The sequence below is a fragment of the Pinus tabuliformis genome, chromosome 3_1 (genome assembly GCF_031772625.1).
Source record: "Pinus tabuliformis cultivar Carrire ecotype Pingquan chromosome 3_1, CPIR1, whole genome shotgun sequence".
Classification (NCBI taxonomy): domain Eukaryota; kingdom Viridiplantae; phylum Streptophyta; class Pinopsida; order Pinales; family Pinaceae; genus Pinus; species Pinus tabuliformis.
The window spans coordinates 214,733,048-214,751,135 of NC_142301.1; the positions used below are offsets into that span (position 1 = coordinate 214,733,048).

The 18,088-nt window shown below is 34.8% G+C and overlaps 2 protein-coding genes across 2 annotated transcripts; both read right to left on the minus strand.

Annotated features, from left to right (window-relative positions):
* Positions 1-12,667: 12,667 nt before the first annotated feature.
* On the minus strand, positions 12,668-13,306 carry LOC149186562 (protein TPR3-like). Its single transcript, XM_089412633.1, has 3 exons — positions 13,111-13,306; positions 12,920-12,963; positions 12,668-12,799 (listed from the first exon to the last, which is right to left on the minus strand). Exons 1-3 carry the CDS (start codon positions 13,140-13,142, stop codon positions 12,711-12,713), a joined length of 165 nt encoding a protein of 54 aa, XP_089268759.1. The 5' UTR covers positions 13,143-13,306; the 3' UTR covers positions 12,668-12,710.
* A 1,060-nt stretch (positions 13,307-14,366) lies between these two features.
* Positions 14,367-17,112, minus strand: LOC149186563 (uncharacterized). Its single transcript, XM_089409390.1, has 3 exons — positions 15,613-17,112; positions 14,653-14,724; positions 14,367-14,390 (listed from the first exon to the last, which is right to left on the minus strand). The coding sequence occupies exons 1-3, from the start codon at positions 17,110-17,112 to the stop codon at positions 14,367-14,369; spliced, it is 1,596 nt and encodes a 531-aa protein (XP_089265516.1).
* Positions 17,113-18,088: the final 976 nt, after the last annotated feature.

Sequence of the window (18,088 nt, forward strand, 5' to 3'; positions counted from 1 at the left end):
AGGCCTTTCTTCACAAAACGAATTCTGGAAGATGAGCATATCAGTTGGGGATGTTTTGCACCATATTCAGGATTTCAAACTGTTGGGTACTTAATCCACTTTCATCTCATTGCTATTTCTGGTATGTATCAAGTACCCTGTTTATTTGTCTTTTCTGCATAGCACTAGAAGTATTCTCATCCTCATTATTTTTGTTGTTCCATAAAATGCCTATACTTATATCATGAACATATTAGATGAGGTATTGTTTTTTCTTTATGGGCTCCGTCTTAGTGATATCTCATTATTGGCTTCCTTGCCATATCCGGTTCCTCTAATAGGTTATCATAACCGATTGAAGATGTAATGTTATCTCCTAAAAGAATGAATATAATCTAGCTTTTTTCGTACTGAAAATATATATATATATATATATATATATATATATATATCATAATCATATATATATCTCATAATCATCACATTTAATTTTAATTAACTTAATATTATCAAATATATATTATCTCAAAATTATTATGGAAATACTTACTCTATATATATATATATATATATATATATATATATATATATATATATATATATATCCCCAAACTGCATTAATCTTAAATGGCAGATTGAGTTCGTATGAATTCTTTGTGTACAAACAAATTCCGAAGATAAATTCCATCCATCATAATCTCTGGCGGCTGTTATGGTTTCTCGTTCGGCACAGCAAAGAATCTCTTCATGGGAATCCACTGCGAAAATTCCCAACCATGGATTTCACGTGATGTAAATTGAGTTCATAAAAGAGCATTTCCTTCTCTTATAGAAAACGCCACCTGCGGTTCAGTTCGTCCTATTCGAAAGAGAATATATTAAAATATGGATCTGGCGCGCCTCCCCTATAATTGTCCCCTCCTATAATTGTGAGGCATTTGGACCGAGGAGACCATCATCTTCTTTGCTGTACACTTTCCCGTGATGAATTATTAAATTTTATAACAAGGAGAGTGATTAGGGGGTGTTATTAGTGAATGGAGTTTAATTTATCATTTTCATTTAAAGGAAATTATTTAAAATAAATTATTAATGGTTTGGGATGTTAATTTATTTTATTGTTTTTAAGATATAATTTTTAGTTAACTAAAAGTAATTTTAGATTTAATTAGAATAAATTTATCTCAACCAAAAGAGTACATGTAAAAATGACAATTTTTATTAATTATAGTTTACAAGCTTTTCAAATAGTTTTTAATGAAATTCTCATGATACCAAATATTATTTTGATTATAACTTACTTATTTATATATATATATATGATTTTTTAATATTAAATTAAATTTTTAAATATAATTTAGATATTTAATTTTTTTGACGTTTGTTTCAGAGTTTATACTTATTTTCTAAAATAAAAATAAAATAATCACAAAATAGAAAATAATATCACTTATAATAAATAACAAAATAACATATTATTGATATTAAAAATGTGTTTACTATAAAATTCATTAACACATATATATAACAAAATAAATATTTTATTCTATTTAAATATCTATGTCAACTAGTACATTTCAAGACCTATTTCATATAATTTTTTAATTAAAAAAAGAAATAAAAATAAAAATATTAATAATAGATAAAATATTTCAATATATATTTTAGATAAATTACTTCAATATCTATCTTAAATAAAATACTTTAATCTCAACTATGTGTATATTATATAAAATATTTTTGAAAATATGTAAAATGAAATTGGTTATAAAATACTAATAATTAAAATATATAATTGTAATTGGTGATGATGATCATGATGATGATGGTGGTTAACGTCTATTGAGACCAAACTTTGGTCTATTGGACCTAAAGAAACGAATTATTTAGTTTGATTTAAGATTTTATTCTTATGCTCAAAAAGCTTGGAGAGAAACCTCGTGAGCTCACTATAATTTTGACATTGTAAAAGGCTAGGAAGGTCAATATTGCAACAAAGATTATGAAACCGACATCTAATGTGGTTGTATGCAGGGCACTATAAGAGGAAGTGATTTTCATCCTCGATGTTCATATTCTCTGGATTTGCCATCCATGGTGTTTTAGAAACTGCCCAACGACCCATTTCACTGTGGAGCTCATGAGAGCTCGATCTAATCTTGGCTATATTAATTTTCTTCTTTGAGCTAGTTAAAACAAAGAGATACTTTCGATCTTCTAGGGTGGGGTTGATGACCTCCTTATAATATCTTAATTTTCTTTTAGCTGCTAAATCTTTCTCACACCACATTTTTTCTTTGAACTTAGAAGTAACAATATTTTTAATGTGATTAATGTTTTGCAATGCAACATTCTCGTCGATCTCCCAATGGTTTAACTAGGCCCTCGTGTCTTTATACCAACCTCGTTTGAGCCTTAGGTGGTTTTGGCTGGAATTTATAGCTAGCTTGAAAAATCTATGGTCTCCTATGTTATTCAGTTTGTGCCTGTACAATAGAAGCCTAGTAATAACTAGACTCTCAATAAGGGAAAAACCCACTTCTATATCTATAACTTAGTACTTCAAAATTATTACCTTCAAAAGATATTAATAATAAAACTAATCGTAATACAAATAAAGATGAGTAAAATTAATACCATCAATACTATATATATATATATATATAGTAATTACTTAAGTTAAATAAACTAGAAATTACTCATTAAAGGAATATAACTCGTTTAATTGACATTGAGTCATGTCTTTATATAATAAATTTTATATGACGACATTCATAAAGAAAAAGGAATATGGTTTATGTAATTCACTTTGAAAAGGAAACTCATTTCTTAATACAAGGAATCTTATGTAATGATATTGAATAGGTTAGAAATTTTTATTTAAAATCTTTTTTATCAAATGATTTTGATTTTTTTTAATCAAATTTCTTTGGAGAAAGGAGTATATATAGATGTCAAAATAAGCGGTTTCTTTCTAACCGGGTTTATTGATAAAAAATTTCACCATATGACAAAAATACAAAAGGGATTTTAAAGGAAAAAACTAGAACCGATTAAGCCATAGGCACCAGAACACAATTAAAACATAAAATACTCCATAAAGCATACTAGTCATGAGAAGTAATGGATGCAAGGTTGTTTGGGGAAATTCTACGAGGCGGTGGAGGGTAGAAGTCACACCGGACATTCCCTTTGAAGTGCGCCATCTAGGTCTCCATCTTTTCAACTTTCTGTGAGAGTAGATTCTGACCTCTCCACACCACAACAACATGCTCCCTGAGTTGACTCTAGATGTAGTGAAAGCGCTCCAAGGTTTCCATCTGCAACGCATGTTCTTCTCTCTGGATGCATTCAACAATGTCCATTCAATTCATTAGATTAACAATGAGGTCTCGGCAGCTTCCCCATAGTACTGGTGGTGGATTTTCCCTTCTTAAGCTTCAGACACTCTCGGGCCACTTTTCACTCCACCTCGACGTCCACCACCCCGTCTCCTCTGTTCGTGATTGTTCTTCGCGTCCCTCTGGATCATCCCCTATTTTCCACCTCTCCTAACACCTCCCCCTTAGCAGACCCCCACTCGTCCTCCACCTATACCACCTCGTGACCTGCTGGCACCTTGCCGTGACCTCCAAACTGTTTTTCCACCACGGGGAGGCAGAGCCGAAACCAACGCTTGCGCAGGCTATTCCTCAGTAGTAAGAGGACCAGAGGAGGAAGACTTCCGCGATGGGGTCTTCATGGAAGCTGGCCCATACGAGGAATTGCACAGAACTTCCAACTCCAAATTGAACCCCACTCGCCTGCACTCACACCAAACGAAAATTACCCAGAAGACAATCCACCAAATGTCACCGTCTTTCGAGATTTCTCCGAGAAAATGGTGTCCTCCATATTTAAGTGGATTATTAGCAAGTTGGAACAGAAATTTGAAGAGCTTGCACTCGCAGAATTCGACAAACCAAACTTGGTAGTAGGCCCTCCTGGTTTTCCCCTGCAGATGAACAGGGATACCACAAGGGCACGCCAGCTACCACTGCACAAAGAACGAAGGTTGTTCTAGTGACCACCACCACCTTATCCCACTACTACACTGCCAATTAACCACTGAATCCGAAGCAAGGTCTCTCCATACCCGAATACACCAAACACATCAGAGAACGCAACTCCAGAAGCAATGGAAGCATCCCTCTTCCCTGTGCCTGGAACCCTCCAAACACACAGCCAGAGCTCTCTACCCACAAAAGCAAAGTTTACAAGCTCGTTATGCATTTCTGAATGCCAGCCCGTCACCTTCCTCCAAACACAAATGAAATCATAGACGCAAATACTCGGGATCACGATCACTCCATCGTATTTCACCCTGCCACCCTCGACAACATTCTCAAGAATGCTCATCGCATGCTTAACCACTCGCTTCACTGTACCACTGCCCACAAATATTAACACCTAAAAGGACTGGGAGGCCCATACCCCCCACCTCGAACATTTGGATTTAGTCATGTGGTGACACAACCACGTGTTGTCGGCTTCGCACCCCCATCGGGGAAGAGATTTCCTTCTCCATGATTCCATGCAGGTCTTCCATAAATTTATTCTGGATTGAGGGTGGCCATGCATGGACGACACCCTGGTCTTACAACTCACATCCCTAATTATCAAGTTTGTTCGTTTCTCTATTACCTTCTCTAAGAACATGTTCTGTGATTATGTAAGGAGGATAATCATTGTAAGATGCACTCCCCGATGGATGTTAATCACCGGATTTTGATTAATTTTGATAAGGGAGATCCATTGATGAGGCACTGTGCATCGTTATTTCAATCTGTGAGTCTCCTATGACCTGAAGCTTTTTGATGCCCATATCTTCTTCCGTTTATAGGCCTCGATCTAGAGAGAGATATTCTGCCATGTTATTTGTTGTGTGTCCCCAGGGCATGGTAAAGAATTTTCTTGCTCGACCTCTATCATCGTGGATGATCCCCTCACAACCAGTTTTCCCTATGTTCCCTTAGAGGCCTTATCAAAATTTAGCTTAAAGCAGCCCCATGGAGGGCACATGAATTTTTCTGATAGGGCACCTAACGGATGTGGAGGGCACCTGGAGGTGGTGAGAACATAGTCCTTGGTCAGACCAAGTGCTGACAAAATAGCCAGCTCCCGTCCCTCCGCCTTTTAGGCCTCCTCAGACCATGGGCTGATTAAGAGGCTCTCCTTGACGTTCTGGATGGCTTTTTCCAGGTCTTCTCCGGTATAAACTCTTTTGAGTGAAAAATGACCCTGTTTTCATCCTTCCAAATATTCCACAGAACGAATCCCTTGGACAAGAACCAAGTGCGATTGACTATGGTGTTCTTAAATAAGTTCCATCTCCACATGTCCAAGGAGTCTTGTAGATTTATGGATGATCTATCAGTAATGTTAAAGACTACAATATGAGATTCCGAGACTTCCAGAGATTTAGAGCAAGAGTTTAACAAGTGGTTTGTCGTTTCTTCCTACATGTAGCATAACGGGCATCGAGAGGGGCCAGCAATTCCATTCTTTCGGATCTTGTCCCATGTGAGGAGTATTCTGTGCCCTATAAGCCATAAGAAAAAGATTTAGCCATAGGTGCGAATACCAAAATCATTTACATAAGGGATCTGGTTCTAGGTCTTTAACTGGGATTTTTAGTGAATATGACTCCTTGAGGGTGAACACTGATAACCCCATCTAAGCTTGTCAAACTCCTCATTACTTAAGATAGGGTGTTGAAGGAGGATATCTTGAATGGCCTCCCAGTTTAAGGGGGGCTCGTGAGGAGGCCAGTTTTCATAGAATTTCCATTTGCGCCATTGCGAAGTTGGCCTTGAGGAATGAAAAATATCACGAACCTTAAGAGCGCCATTCGGGAAAGAAAATGCCTGAAGATCAGCAAGCTCAGGTTTTTGGTTTAAACTTGATAACTAAATCCATCGATCGGTCCAGAAATTAGTTGTGGAGCCATTCCAAACTTCCTAGAAACCATGCTTTCAGATAAACTCCTGTTGTGCCTTTTCTTTGTTCCATATCGATGAGCCTTCTAGGAGATCACAACTCAGGTGGAAGAGGTTTTTCCATCCTTCTATACCATACTTAAATGCTCAAAGTTTCTTGCACAGCTCCTGACCTCTTTGAATCCACAACCACCATATCTTAGCACTAAAGTTCTCTGATGAAATTTTAAGTTTTTTTTATTGAATATATATATATATATATATATATATATATATATATATATATATAATTAATTTGAAATACATGCTTGGAATTCTCGTTTAAATTTCCATATAATTTTTTCCAAATATTCTCTAAACAATTAATTTATATCACTCACCAAAGAGAAACTTGTTTCTTTTATAATTAACTTTATATAACCATACTCATTAAGAAAAAACATATGTTTTATGTAATTCACATATATAATTTGTATAACCGAGGAAAAACCACATTTCTTTATATAACGAATTTCATATAACGATATCCATCAAGAAAAATGATTTACGTAACTCACATTGGAGAGTTATCTAATGAATCTTGTATAACGATATTAAATATGTTTAGGTGAATAATTTCTTTCATAAGAAGTTTAAAACTTTTAATAGTTAAATCTTTCTCATTTTTTTTTTTTTTTAAGTTAAGTTGAATATATATACAGTATTATTTAAAAATATCATGGAAAATGCATACGTTTAATAATCGATATTTTTATTTATTTAATTTTTTTTAAAGTTAAGTTGATTATATATACAGTATTATTTAAAAAAATTATGGAAAATGCATACATCTAATAATCGGCATTTTCAAATATGTCATTAGTAGTGGTTTCAATTTTCCCAATAAAAAATCAAATATTTTTTTATCACCTATCCATGAAATAATTTGTCTAAGATTCTTAAAGTTCCAACAATGTTAATATGACCAAAGTATCCACTATTTTATTGTAATAATCTGTAAAGACTCAAGAATCTAAGAAAGTGACAAGATCTAGATCTCTAATGTTGTAAGGAGATGGAACATGAGGAGGAGGGTCTCACTATTCCAACGTTATATCTTATCTTGCTAAGCATACTCTTTGATTGCACTGGACATGCTTGACATCTCTGAAAATAGCAAAGATATTGTATCTTTCTTATTGCTTATCATTCAAGGCCCTCCCAAGTATGCTTCTCACCTACCAATACAATGCTAAAGCAGTAAAATATTGCTTCATTCCAGCCTGGGTATACAAAAGGTTAGGAATCCAAGTAGAAATATCTTCAAATGTTGAATTTCACTTTGAGTTTCATGTGGTACTCCGTCATGATATGTATCAAAAACTTTGTAGACCTGTTGTTGGACATGATTACAACCGTGGGGACAATGACCTCACCCCCACACCTACTACGAATACATTGGAATTGCACGTCAGAGAAATAGATATTGCACTAGAGGTTTATAAACAAAATACTCAAACCCAAAACAATGATACCATGAAACCAAAAATAGCAGTAGATTAGAGGGTGAGCGAAATAGGTTGAATAATAGTGAACATGGGGCTAGGAGAAACATGCCGCAAAAAGAAGGGTGACCCCAGATAGGACAAATTATGGATATCAACCCAGCAGAAATGTTGAGGAGACAACCCGACAAACCCGTAAGAAAAGTGAGTGTGTAGAGATGGAACTAATGACAAATAAAATCCCTCCCAAAGAAATACCAATAAACAATGAACGGGAAACCATGAAAATTAGTAGAGATACAACATGGATAAAGAGGTACCCAGACTGTATTGGCCAAGAGAAGCAACAATCCTAGGGATTAAGAAGTTGCAAAAATATCCATGGTATCAAATGCATGAGGAGTGATACATAATTTATGGTTAGGTGCATTAAGGTAACCTTTGGTTCTTCTACCTCTTTGTAACCTAGATACCTGCACAATAGCTCCACAAGATGATCAAAATTGTAAATTATGCCCTAACTCTAGAACCACTTTTAGAAAGTACACTATAAATTCTCCAATTGAGCACTCACCAGGGATTATCTAGCCACCCTCGACACAAATTTCCTCCAAACCATCGCTTCTAAGAAAATAGATTTGTACAACGACCCTCAATGTAACTTTTCTCTCGATCATTACCTGTAGGGTAGGGGTTTTGGTTGTTGCCTCCTTGTGCAACACTGAAACCAAATCAGCCCCACATGAAAACTATAATAGTTGGTATTCCATAGTCACTTTCTTCTTATCAAGTTACATGATTATACATGCATGAGGACAACCATGCCACCTTGCCATGAACTATTCTCTCTGCAGTAGGGTGATGGGTTGTTCTCTAATCCCACTCATCATCTCAGGGTTAACTAGCATTAAGGGAATTTCAAAGACATAATGATTATCATTAGAGTTTTTGTTTAAATCAACATAAAAAATATTATGTAAATAAAAAAAAATTATTAAATAAATTATGGAATGTTAATTTGAACTTTACATTAGGAATTACATAGTTAATTAATTTTAAATTTAGGAATTAAATAGTTAATTAATTTTAAATAATGTAATGAAAAACAATATCATATAATTAACGGTAAACATTTCGTTTTATATAGTTGAAATTTAAATTTTATAGTATATTCATTAAGAAAATTTTAAACCAACAAACTGTCAATTTCTATTGTTAATATCTAAGTATATTAAAAATTGGACACTTGGTTATTTCTTTTTGGAAGTGTTTCACGCAACTTTGAAGTACCTTGACGTGTGCCATGTAAAATAGAGTATGCTTTTGTCTTTAAAAATATTATTAAATTATAATTGTTTTTTTTAATTATTTAAAATTAAAATTTAATATTATTAATAAAATTATAATATAATATTTTATATCATATGAACTAATTATTTTATTTTTTTAATAATATTAATATAATTATATAACTTGAAATAACATTGCTTTATTTTTTGTTTTTTTTATAAATAAATGTATATGAAAAATAAAAATAAAAGAATTAATAATTATTATTAAAAATTATAAAATGGTTAAAATATAAAATGACTTATTTATAAAGCCATTACTTTTACTGAAGAATGAAATGATGATTGGTTTTTTCATTAGTTGAATATGCATGTTGAGAAATAGCCTTTTGTACTTTATCGTTAGTATCACATTCTTTTTAGATGTATGTGTTTAAAAAAAATTGGTATATTTTATAATTATTTTAACAATTTGTGATATGATTAGAATATGTAGGGATCATTTATGATTGAAAATTCTATAATAAATAATGTATATTAGAAAATAATTTTTTAACATATTTCATTCGAACATAATATTATTTTTTTAGAGTGTATTTATAATTTTTTTAAGAATAATACCTGTTTATGAATAATAAAAGTTTGATTTGGAAGAAGACGATATTTTGTAACGTTATTTATAGTTTTTCTAACATGTAAGAGAGCATCTTTGTGATAAAGGATATTATTATAACTTTAGAAATTTTAAATGCACTTTATCATAAAGATCGATGAAAAGGGAAATGTATTTATTATATAGTTTGTGTAAAATATATATTTTATCAATATTAAATGTTTATAGGTATGAGTGTGATTATATATATCTTATATATTCATTTTGATTTACAATCTCAACCATTCATGTCAATTATGTATATATTTACTTACCTGATTTATTATAAATTAAATATATTGATGACTATACTTTTTCATATATTTAATTTGATTTACATTTTAACAGTGTATGAAAATTATGTATTTATTTACCTAACTTCTTCATTACAAATTAAACAAGGATGGCTGCGAAGCAGCTAGTCCCTGCACATAGTTCTATCTAGCCGCCTTTGAATTCGTATACTATGTTTTGACGTTCAGAGATTGACCAGCAGCACTATATGCCGACAGTTTCCCAACTAGATCAGGAGATTCAGAGTTGATGTTTGAACGCAAATAAGCAGCTTGGCTTTCAATCAGGTTTTCTTCCCGGAAATCTCAAGCCTAACATTTCTTTAGGCTTCTATAACACTCTACTTATCAGATATTTTCTCATATCATACAAAATCATGGTTTTGTTATTGCCAATTTCATGTTGTTCAAGGAAGCATGTGGAACCATGAGTAGCTTAATTTCTCTGCCTTATTTGAAGAACATAATGTAATGGAGTTTGACTTATCAAGTTTCACTTTCAGAAAACATAATGAATAATAAATACGTTGATAAATGTTTACAAAACCAAGTACATGGGCTGTCGTAGGCTTCAATTTTTAAGAAGTGCTAGCAAGAGCTAAGAGCAAAATGCAGCTTCTGTATACCAGAAGTTTTAAACAGGAAAGAAAAGACAATCTGGGGATAAAAAGGCATGTTTGCAAGGCAGAAGAAATGTATTCCTGCAAATAGGCTCGTTTCAATTTAATTTAAACTTGCTAACATTTCACAATTAGAAATCATAATAAGACAATTCATTACCCTGGACAGCTACAGGAAACTAATTTCACTATTTACAAGATTTCTCCCCAGTAAGAAACTCTTCATGCTATAGCAGGAGATATAGTGGAGTAAGTTACTCCCCGCAGATTTGAAGTAGTTCTCAGAAAAAGAGAGTAGACTAGTTCACCAGTTTCAGTAATACATAAATCACACAATTGCAATATATATAGTCACATGAACAAGTTTCAGTAATACATAAATCACGATTCAAGATACACCAGTTTATGTTGCTAGCCCAAAATGACACAACTGCAATAGAAATAGTGACATGAGAATACAAGACAAGCACGAATGCTAACAATTAGGACATTAGTGCCGCAGTCGAGCAGAGACGATAGAAGCATAAAAAATGCGAGTTGCAGCACCATGGCGGACCCAAATGAATATTTGAAGCATCCGTCGTACACCTGTAACAAAGAAGGAAGCGGGGAAATAATACATGTGAAGAATACAAGACAAGCACGAATGCTAACAATTAGGACATTAGTGCCGCAGTCGAGCAGAGACGATAGAAGCATAAAAAATGCGAGTTGCAGCACGATGGCAGACCCAAATGCATATTTGAAGCATCCGTCGTACACCTGTAACAAAGAAGGAAGCGGGGAAATAAGACAATGCGTAAGATGATGCAAAAGAGATGTTATTGTTTTTTTGGTTTCTTTTTTCTTTGTCTTTCGACTTTTACGATGTCAATAATCAGAAGAGTCATGAGAATAAGTGCTAAGAGAAACAATGATGTGAGTTCAGTAAGTTGGCTTATGCTAATGGATTCCATGTTATGTGAAGCGGGGAGGTGTATGTGAATATCCAGGTGCAGAAGAGGCCAATTTATACAAAAGTTCAACGTGTTTGTAAGGTGGTTTTAAGTGTGAATGGAGCTAAAATACTTGAGGCTCGGATGGAGTAGGGCAAAATTTAATGGTCGGCATAAAACGAAAAGCTTACGTTAAGTGAGAAATCGGTGCAATTAAGTGGTCGATATGACATGGGGAGCAAATGGCATATGGAATGATGTATGTGGCGGCAGAAGTAAATGCGAAATTAGGTGATGTATCTGACATCGGGCAATCTTGGTGGTAGATTGGGTCCGACAGGAAATCTATGTCAATATCTAGGTGCAGAAATCTTGAAGATCAGATTGGAGCAAGCCAGTATTTAATGATGGGCATAAAACGAAGACCTTACGTTAAGTGAGCGATCGGTGCAATTAGGTGATCGATCTGACATGGGGAGCAAATGGCACATGGAATGATGGATGTGGTGGCAGTAGTAAATGCGAAATTAGGTGCCCCTTTGAGTCTGTGAAGACAAGAGCCAAGATTACAAAACGAAGGCAGAGTACATCAGCTGAACTTAGGGATACAAACTGTCAGAAACCTAGTCTTTATCATACCTGTATAGCTCGTATGTTAAGTATGCGTATGCTATTACTCTGGGAAAGAAAAGTAAAATTATTGATCAAATACCTCCAAGTGATGTCGTACATCTCCACCACCATTAAAGGTGTAAGTATGCACTATGTGCTTTGAATAGGCAACCCCTGTTGACATCAAGGGATAATAAAAGTAACACAAATCAATTTAACTGCATGTGAAAAAACAATGTAAAGCTGGAAAAGACACAATGCTTGTGCAACAGCTTTCAACATGTAACTTCTTACCAAACAAATTGCCATCTAGACTCCACACAACACGGTTGGGTTTAGTTCAATATGCTTATACCTAGTATACTCATTAAGCAACAGGTTTCATGTCCTTGTTGCTTACTCTATACTGGAAGCTATTACTCTGGGAAAGAAAAGTAAAATTATTGATCAAATACCTTCAAGTGTTGTCGTACATCTCCACCACCATTATAGGTGTAAGTATGCACTATGTGCTTTGAATAGGCAACCCCTGTTGACATCAAGGGATAATAAAAGTAACACAAATCAATTAAACTGCATGTGCAAAAACAATGTGAAGCTGGAAAAGACACAATGCTTGTGCAACAGCTTTCAACATGTAACTTCTTACCAAACAAATTGCCATCTAGACTCCACACAACACGGTTGAAAGATACACCCGGTTCCTAATAAATACATGATATGAGTTCTATTCGCATTCAATAAGCTTGATACGGATAGATAAGCATGATACAAAAGCTTAACTCTACAGAAACCTAGTCTTTATCATACCTGTATAGCTCGTATGTTAAGTATGCGTATGCTATTACTCTGGGAAAGAAAAGTAAAATTATTGATCAAATACCTCCAAGTGCTGTCGTACATCTCCACCACCATTATAGGTGTAAGTATGCACTATGTGCTTTGAATAGGCAACCCCTGTTGACATCAAGGGATAATAAAAGTAACACAAATCAATTTAACTGCATGTGCAAAAACAATGTAAAGATGGAAAAGACACAATGCTTGTGCAACAGCTTTCAACATGTAACTTCTTACCAAACAAATTGCCATCTGGACTCCACACAACACGGTTGTCATACCTGTAGAGATTGGTGTATTCAATGGGTTTAGTTCAATATGCTTATACCTAGTATACTCATTAAGCAACAGGTTTCATGTCCTTGTTCCTTACTCTATACTAGAAGCTATTACTCTGGGAAAGAAAAGTAAAATTATTGATCAAACACCTCCAAGTGCTGTCGTACATCTCCACCACCATTATAGGTGTAAGTATGTACTATGTGCTTTGAATAGGCAACCCCTGTTGACATCAAGGGATAATAAAAGTAACACAAATCAATTTAACTGCATGTGCAAAAACAATGTGAAGCTGGAAAAGACACAATGCTTGTGCAACAGCTTTCAACATGTAACTTCTTACCAAACAAATTGCCATCTGGACTCTAGACAACACGGTTGACAGATACACCCGGTTCCTTAACAAGTGCTGCCTGCAGTCCCAGTGCAAAAGGTTAAACTGATTGCATCATATGTACAGTGCAAGTTGAACAAAAAATCCAAACTAAAACTCTCATATGGACATCACAAATTATGTTTATAGCTGTATCTTCCTAATGAATACATGATATGAGTTCTATTCGCATTCAGTAAGCTTCATACGGATAGATAAGCATGATACAGAAGCTTAACCCTACTACAGCTAGCTACATGTCACTATGAATGCCATTGATTAACTTATACGACATACAGGATAAGGTCACAGTAATGTAAATGAATATGATAGCTTAACCAAGTGACTTGATTAACGTAATTAGATATGGTTACATGAGAAGAGATGATACAGGAGCTATATCCATTGATTTAATTAGACAATAATCATGACAAGATAGGATAGCACTGGTTATAAGCTCATATTGGACATTCATTACTTATGATGCATTATGATTATGGATTCCTTATAGGTGATAGGTAGAAATGGGCAGCAAGCAGCACATACCTTAATGACACAGAGCTATATAGCTATGAACAGCGAGGTATAACAAGAGATTTTCTATCTTACCTCACCTCCGTGGTCTATGGCTGGTTCAAGATACTAGTATGTTTCAACCAAACTCATTGCTCATATAAAACACGTATTCTCCATATAGAGATGATATCATGACATAACAGCTACTATTCCACCTTAAACGTAGCTGGCAGAAAAAACTGTGAACCTTTCTGGCAATATCAAAAGCACTACCCGAATCAGTTCATTTGCCATGGATGGTGTAATATGCACTGCCCTTTGTGAAAATAGAGGGAGCGGAAAATTATGATTAAACCTCGGGGTACATAATATTTTTACTAAATCATAAAAAGGGGATTTCACTTCACGCAATGGTTCAGTCATACGAGAAGGATATATGCTTTCTATCAAAATTAGTAAGTATAAAGACAGCGATCCAAAATATGGAATCTTCATAATTGATGCTTGGCTGCTATCTCAGATGTACTTTCCTGTTTCTGCCTGTAGAACAATATTAAAGAATCTGAATTAACGTTATGTTTGTACTACAAAACTTGATGTACTTTCCTGTTTCTGCCTGTAGAACAATATTGAAGAATCTGAATTAACATTGTGTTTGTACTACAAAACTTGTAAGAATAGATTTGAAGGTTTTTTAGTTACTTTTTAGCAGTTTCTGAGACGTCACAAGTCTCTGAGAGGGAGCATGTCTCTAGAGCAGGTACTTCTTCGTGCTGTCTTTTCATATTAATTATCTGTTTACCAGTCTCTGATCTGAAAGGCAGCAAGGCTCTGGAGGAGTTACTTCTTCGTGCTGTGTTTTCTTATTAGTTATCTGTACAACACGAGTACACGCTATTAGGTCTACAAGCAAAACTTGTTCCATGTAATAATAAATATGTATTATATTAGGTCTACAAGCAAAATGTGTTCCATGTAATAATAAATCTGTGCATAACGTTATTCTATGTGTCGTTACATACCTAGATCAGTTAACGCAGAGTGTTGCAAGGGAGCTACAAGAAATAGACTTTCAGTATGGCCATTGGAGATTGATATTGCTCGGATAACACAGCATTTGTTTGAACAGGGAAATATGAAGTTTCCTTGAATATGAAGTTTAGCAAATTGGTTATTGATTTGTTCCAAGGGTCATTAGAGATGTAATAGCGCATAGAATATGCTGTGATCAGACCAATAAGCCCATGTTACATTTATCTCACACTGTTTCATAGGCAAAGTTGTCCAGATATGGTCTATTACTGTGTTTCGGCGCGGAGATAGTTTGCTTGTTATTTCATGTAAGTTTTCCATTTCCATAAATTGTACAAAGAGTTTGCTACGAGCTGTTTCTTGTTGTATGTCAATGTTCAAATCACCAACAACTAAAAAAACACAGTCAGTATATGTAGTTTGCGACTTTGCTTCCTGAATTATTTGCATTATTGTGGATACTTGTTCAAATGGTGCTGCATAAATGTTCATTAAACAAATTGGTCGTCGGAAGTACATGTCAATTAGGCTAAGCTCTGTTTTGTTCTTGCAAAATGTCTTTCTTGCTCTAATAGGTATTTTTTTGTTTATGCAAGTAAGAACTCCATGTGTAGAATGTGCAGCCGTAAAAATTGAATGATAAGAATTCTTTGACTACTGGTGGAGTGTACAAATGAGTTTCTTGAAAACATAGAATCATGTTGTCCATTAAGTCATTGTGATGAATCACGTCACTAAGATGTGCACGTAGACTACGTGTGTTCAGGCTTGCAATCGATAAAACATCCTTGTTAACAGATTTCTTCTTTGCGAATTCTAGTTTCCATGCACCAGTTGTTTCTAGCCATGCCATCTCATTGATTATTTTGTTTTTGACATGGAAGTTTTGTTGTGTCAATTTGTTAATCAAGTATAGTGAGTCAATAGTTCGAACACGTGATAATGCAGTGTAGACTAGACCATGTTTTGTGACACCAGTTGGGTCAAATGCAAGTTGATCCAATGTCAACCCTTGTGTCCGGTGTATTGTCCGGGCACAGGCTAATTGGATTGGAAATTGTTTTCGAATTGTAATTTGTAATTTGTTCCGAGACATTGCTAGCGATTTTGCTATTCGAAAGATTGGTGTCCAATTTGGCATTATGTTTATGTCGTATAGTTGTTTGAAGTTGCTTCTTTGTTGTTTCCCAATTTCTGGGTCTGAAAAATCTATCCAGACAATGTCAGGCCTGTTGTTATTAGATGAATAGGATTTGAAAATCCCTTCAGCACCATTTACTAATCCATCGTTTGTATTGTAATTTCCTGCATATAGTTCAACTAACATGTTTTGTTTAACTGTAATTGTTGATGGCAGTGAGATTGTTTTATCAAAAGCAAAATAACTCGACCCAGGAAGCTCGTAGTTGTCAATTGCAACGAGCATTATTTGTTCCCCCTTTGTTAGGGAAAGCATTTTCACATTGTGAATATGGACATCTTTGTTGCGATAGAAAATGTGTGGGAAAATTGGGCCTGAAGGTGGGACCCTATAGCAGTTGTTGTTTACATAAGCAATATCTTCATCTGTTTGCATGTTTAATCTCATCCTATTTAGTACATCAATGAAAAATGGGTCTTTTTGGTGCATGGCTGTGTGCAGTTGATAACATTTTATTTTCTCTGGCCAGAAGTCATATGGAATTGTGTTTTTGTTGATTTTTGGGTTTTCAAAGATCAGGGAGTCTCTGACTGGGTTTGCCTGGTAAAGATCGCCGGAGAATATCATGTCAACATTGCCAAAGTATGAAGTTGGTGTGTGTAAGATTTGTCGCAGGTGCTTATCAATTTGATATAGTGTTGTTGCACCAACGAGCGATGCCTCATCTATGAGGAGGACACACAATTGTTGGAAATGCTTTGATAATGTGTCCAATTTTTCATTGTTTAGTGAGGGGCAATCTGCTTTGTTAAAGGGCAAATAGACTGCAAAATGCAATGTGACACCACCAGCATTGAAGGCAGCTTTGCCCGTGTATGCAGCGATTATTCCTATTAGTTGTGATGGGTTATAAGGCAATGCCACATTGTGTATGCGTACTAAGGATTGGAAGATTGCCTTGGCTGTGTGTGTCTTGCCTGTTCCTGCACCTCCTGTTAATAACAGGTAGATTAGCTCGTCTGGTCTGTACAATTTCCTTGTTATAACATCAGTAACTATTCTTGCTTGTTCGGTGTTTAATTGTCGCATTAATTCATATTACTCTACGTCTTCAAGTATACGTGGTTGTTTCACGATTTCATATGGCCTTGTAGATGGTAAAGCAAACTTTTTGCTATCTTGCAAATGTCCCAAGTCATTTTGGAAGTCGTAGTTTTCATATTTGTCATCTATCGATTTGTTAAATGTTATAGTTTCTGTTTCATTTGATTTCAAACTATCTATGTCAAATATTTCTCCAGTTTCTGTTTCTACTGTGTGCATTGCGTCATCTATGTCACCCCATGTAGTTGTTGTAGCAAATTTGAACTTCTGTTCATTTTGCTTGACTATTTCTTCGACCGCAACATATGCAGCTTGCCAACTTGTGTGATGTTGCTTAATTGCAGTTTCACTTCCTCGATAAGGATAGTATAACATCAATTGCTCTCTACAGTGATTTTCAATGTCCTTGTATTTGTTATATCTAATAGATCGAATGACACATGGTCTACTTGATTTTTTGCGTTCTTGTCCTTTCTTTGTATAGCTAGATGCAAATTCTGCTAAGCAGACATGTTCAATAGCAGTAGGTCGGAGAGCATAGTAGTCAGTAATTGATGGGCACATTATGTCTTCTGAGTCATCTGCTTCCTTCTGCAGATCTTTTTGTCTTTTAAGAACAAATGCACGATCATCGACAGGAGATGTGTTAATAAATACACATTTCCGAGAACTGGAGTTTAGTGGGAGCGATAACAGAATATGCACTGCTTGTTGTGCAGACATTTGTTGCAAGTTGACCAAAGCTTTCCCTAAAGAACTAATGGTATCTAGGATATCAGATTTTTTTTTCACATGATTGTCGCGTATGTTTTTAAATGTTCTTGTGAGTGTTTTATCTTCTTTTGTCATATAAGAACTGGAATACATTGCAGCTGCATATGAATCAAGTACAAATTGGGAATCAGTGTTTGCAATCCAAATTCCTGGAATATGTTTAGCGAAGTTGTTTGTCCAGGTGTCA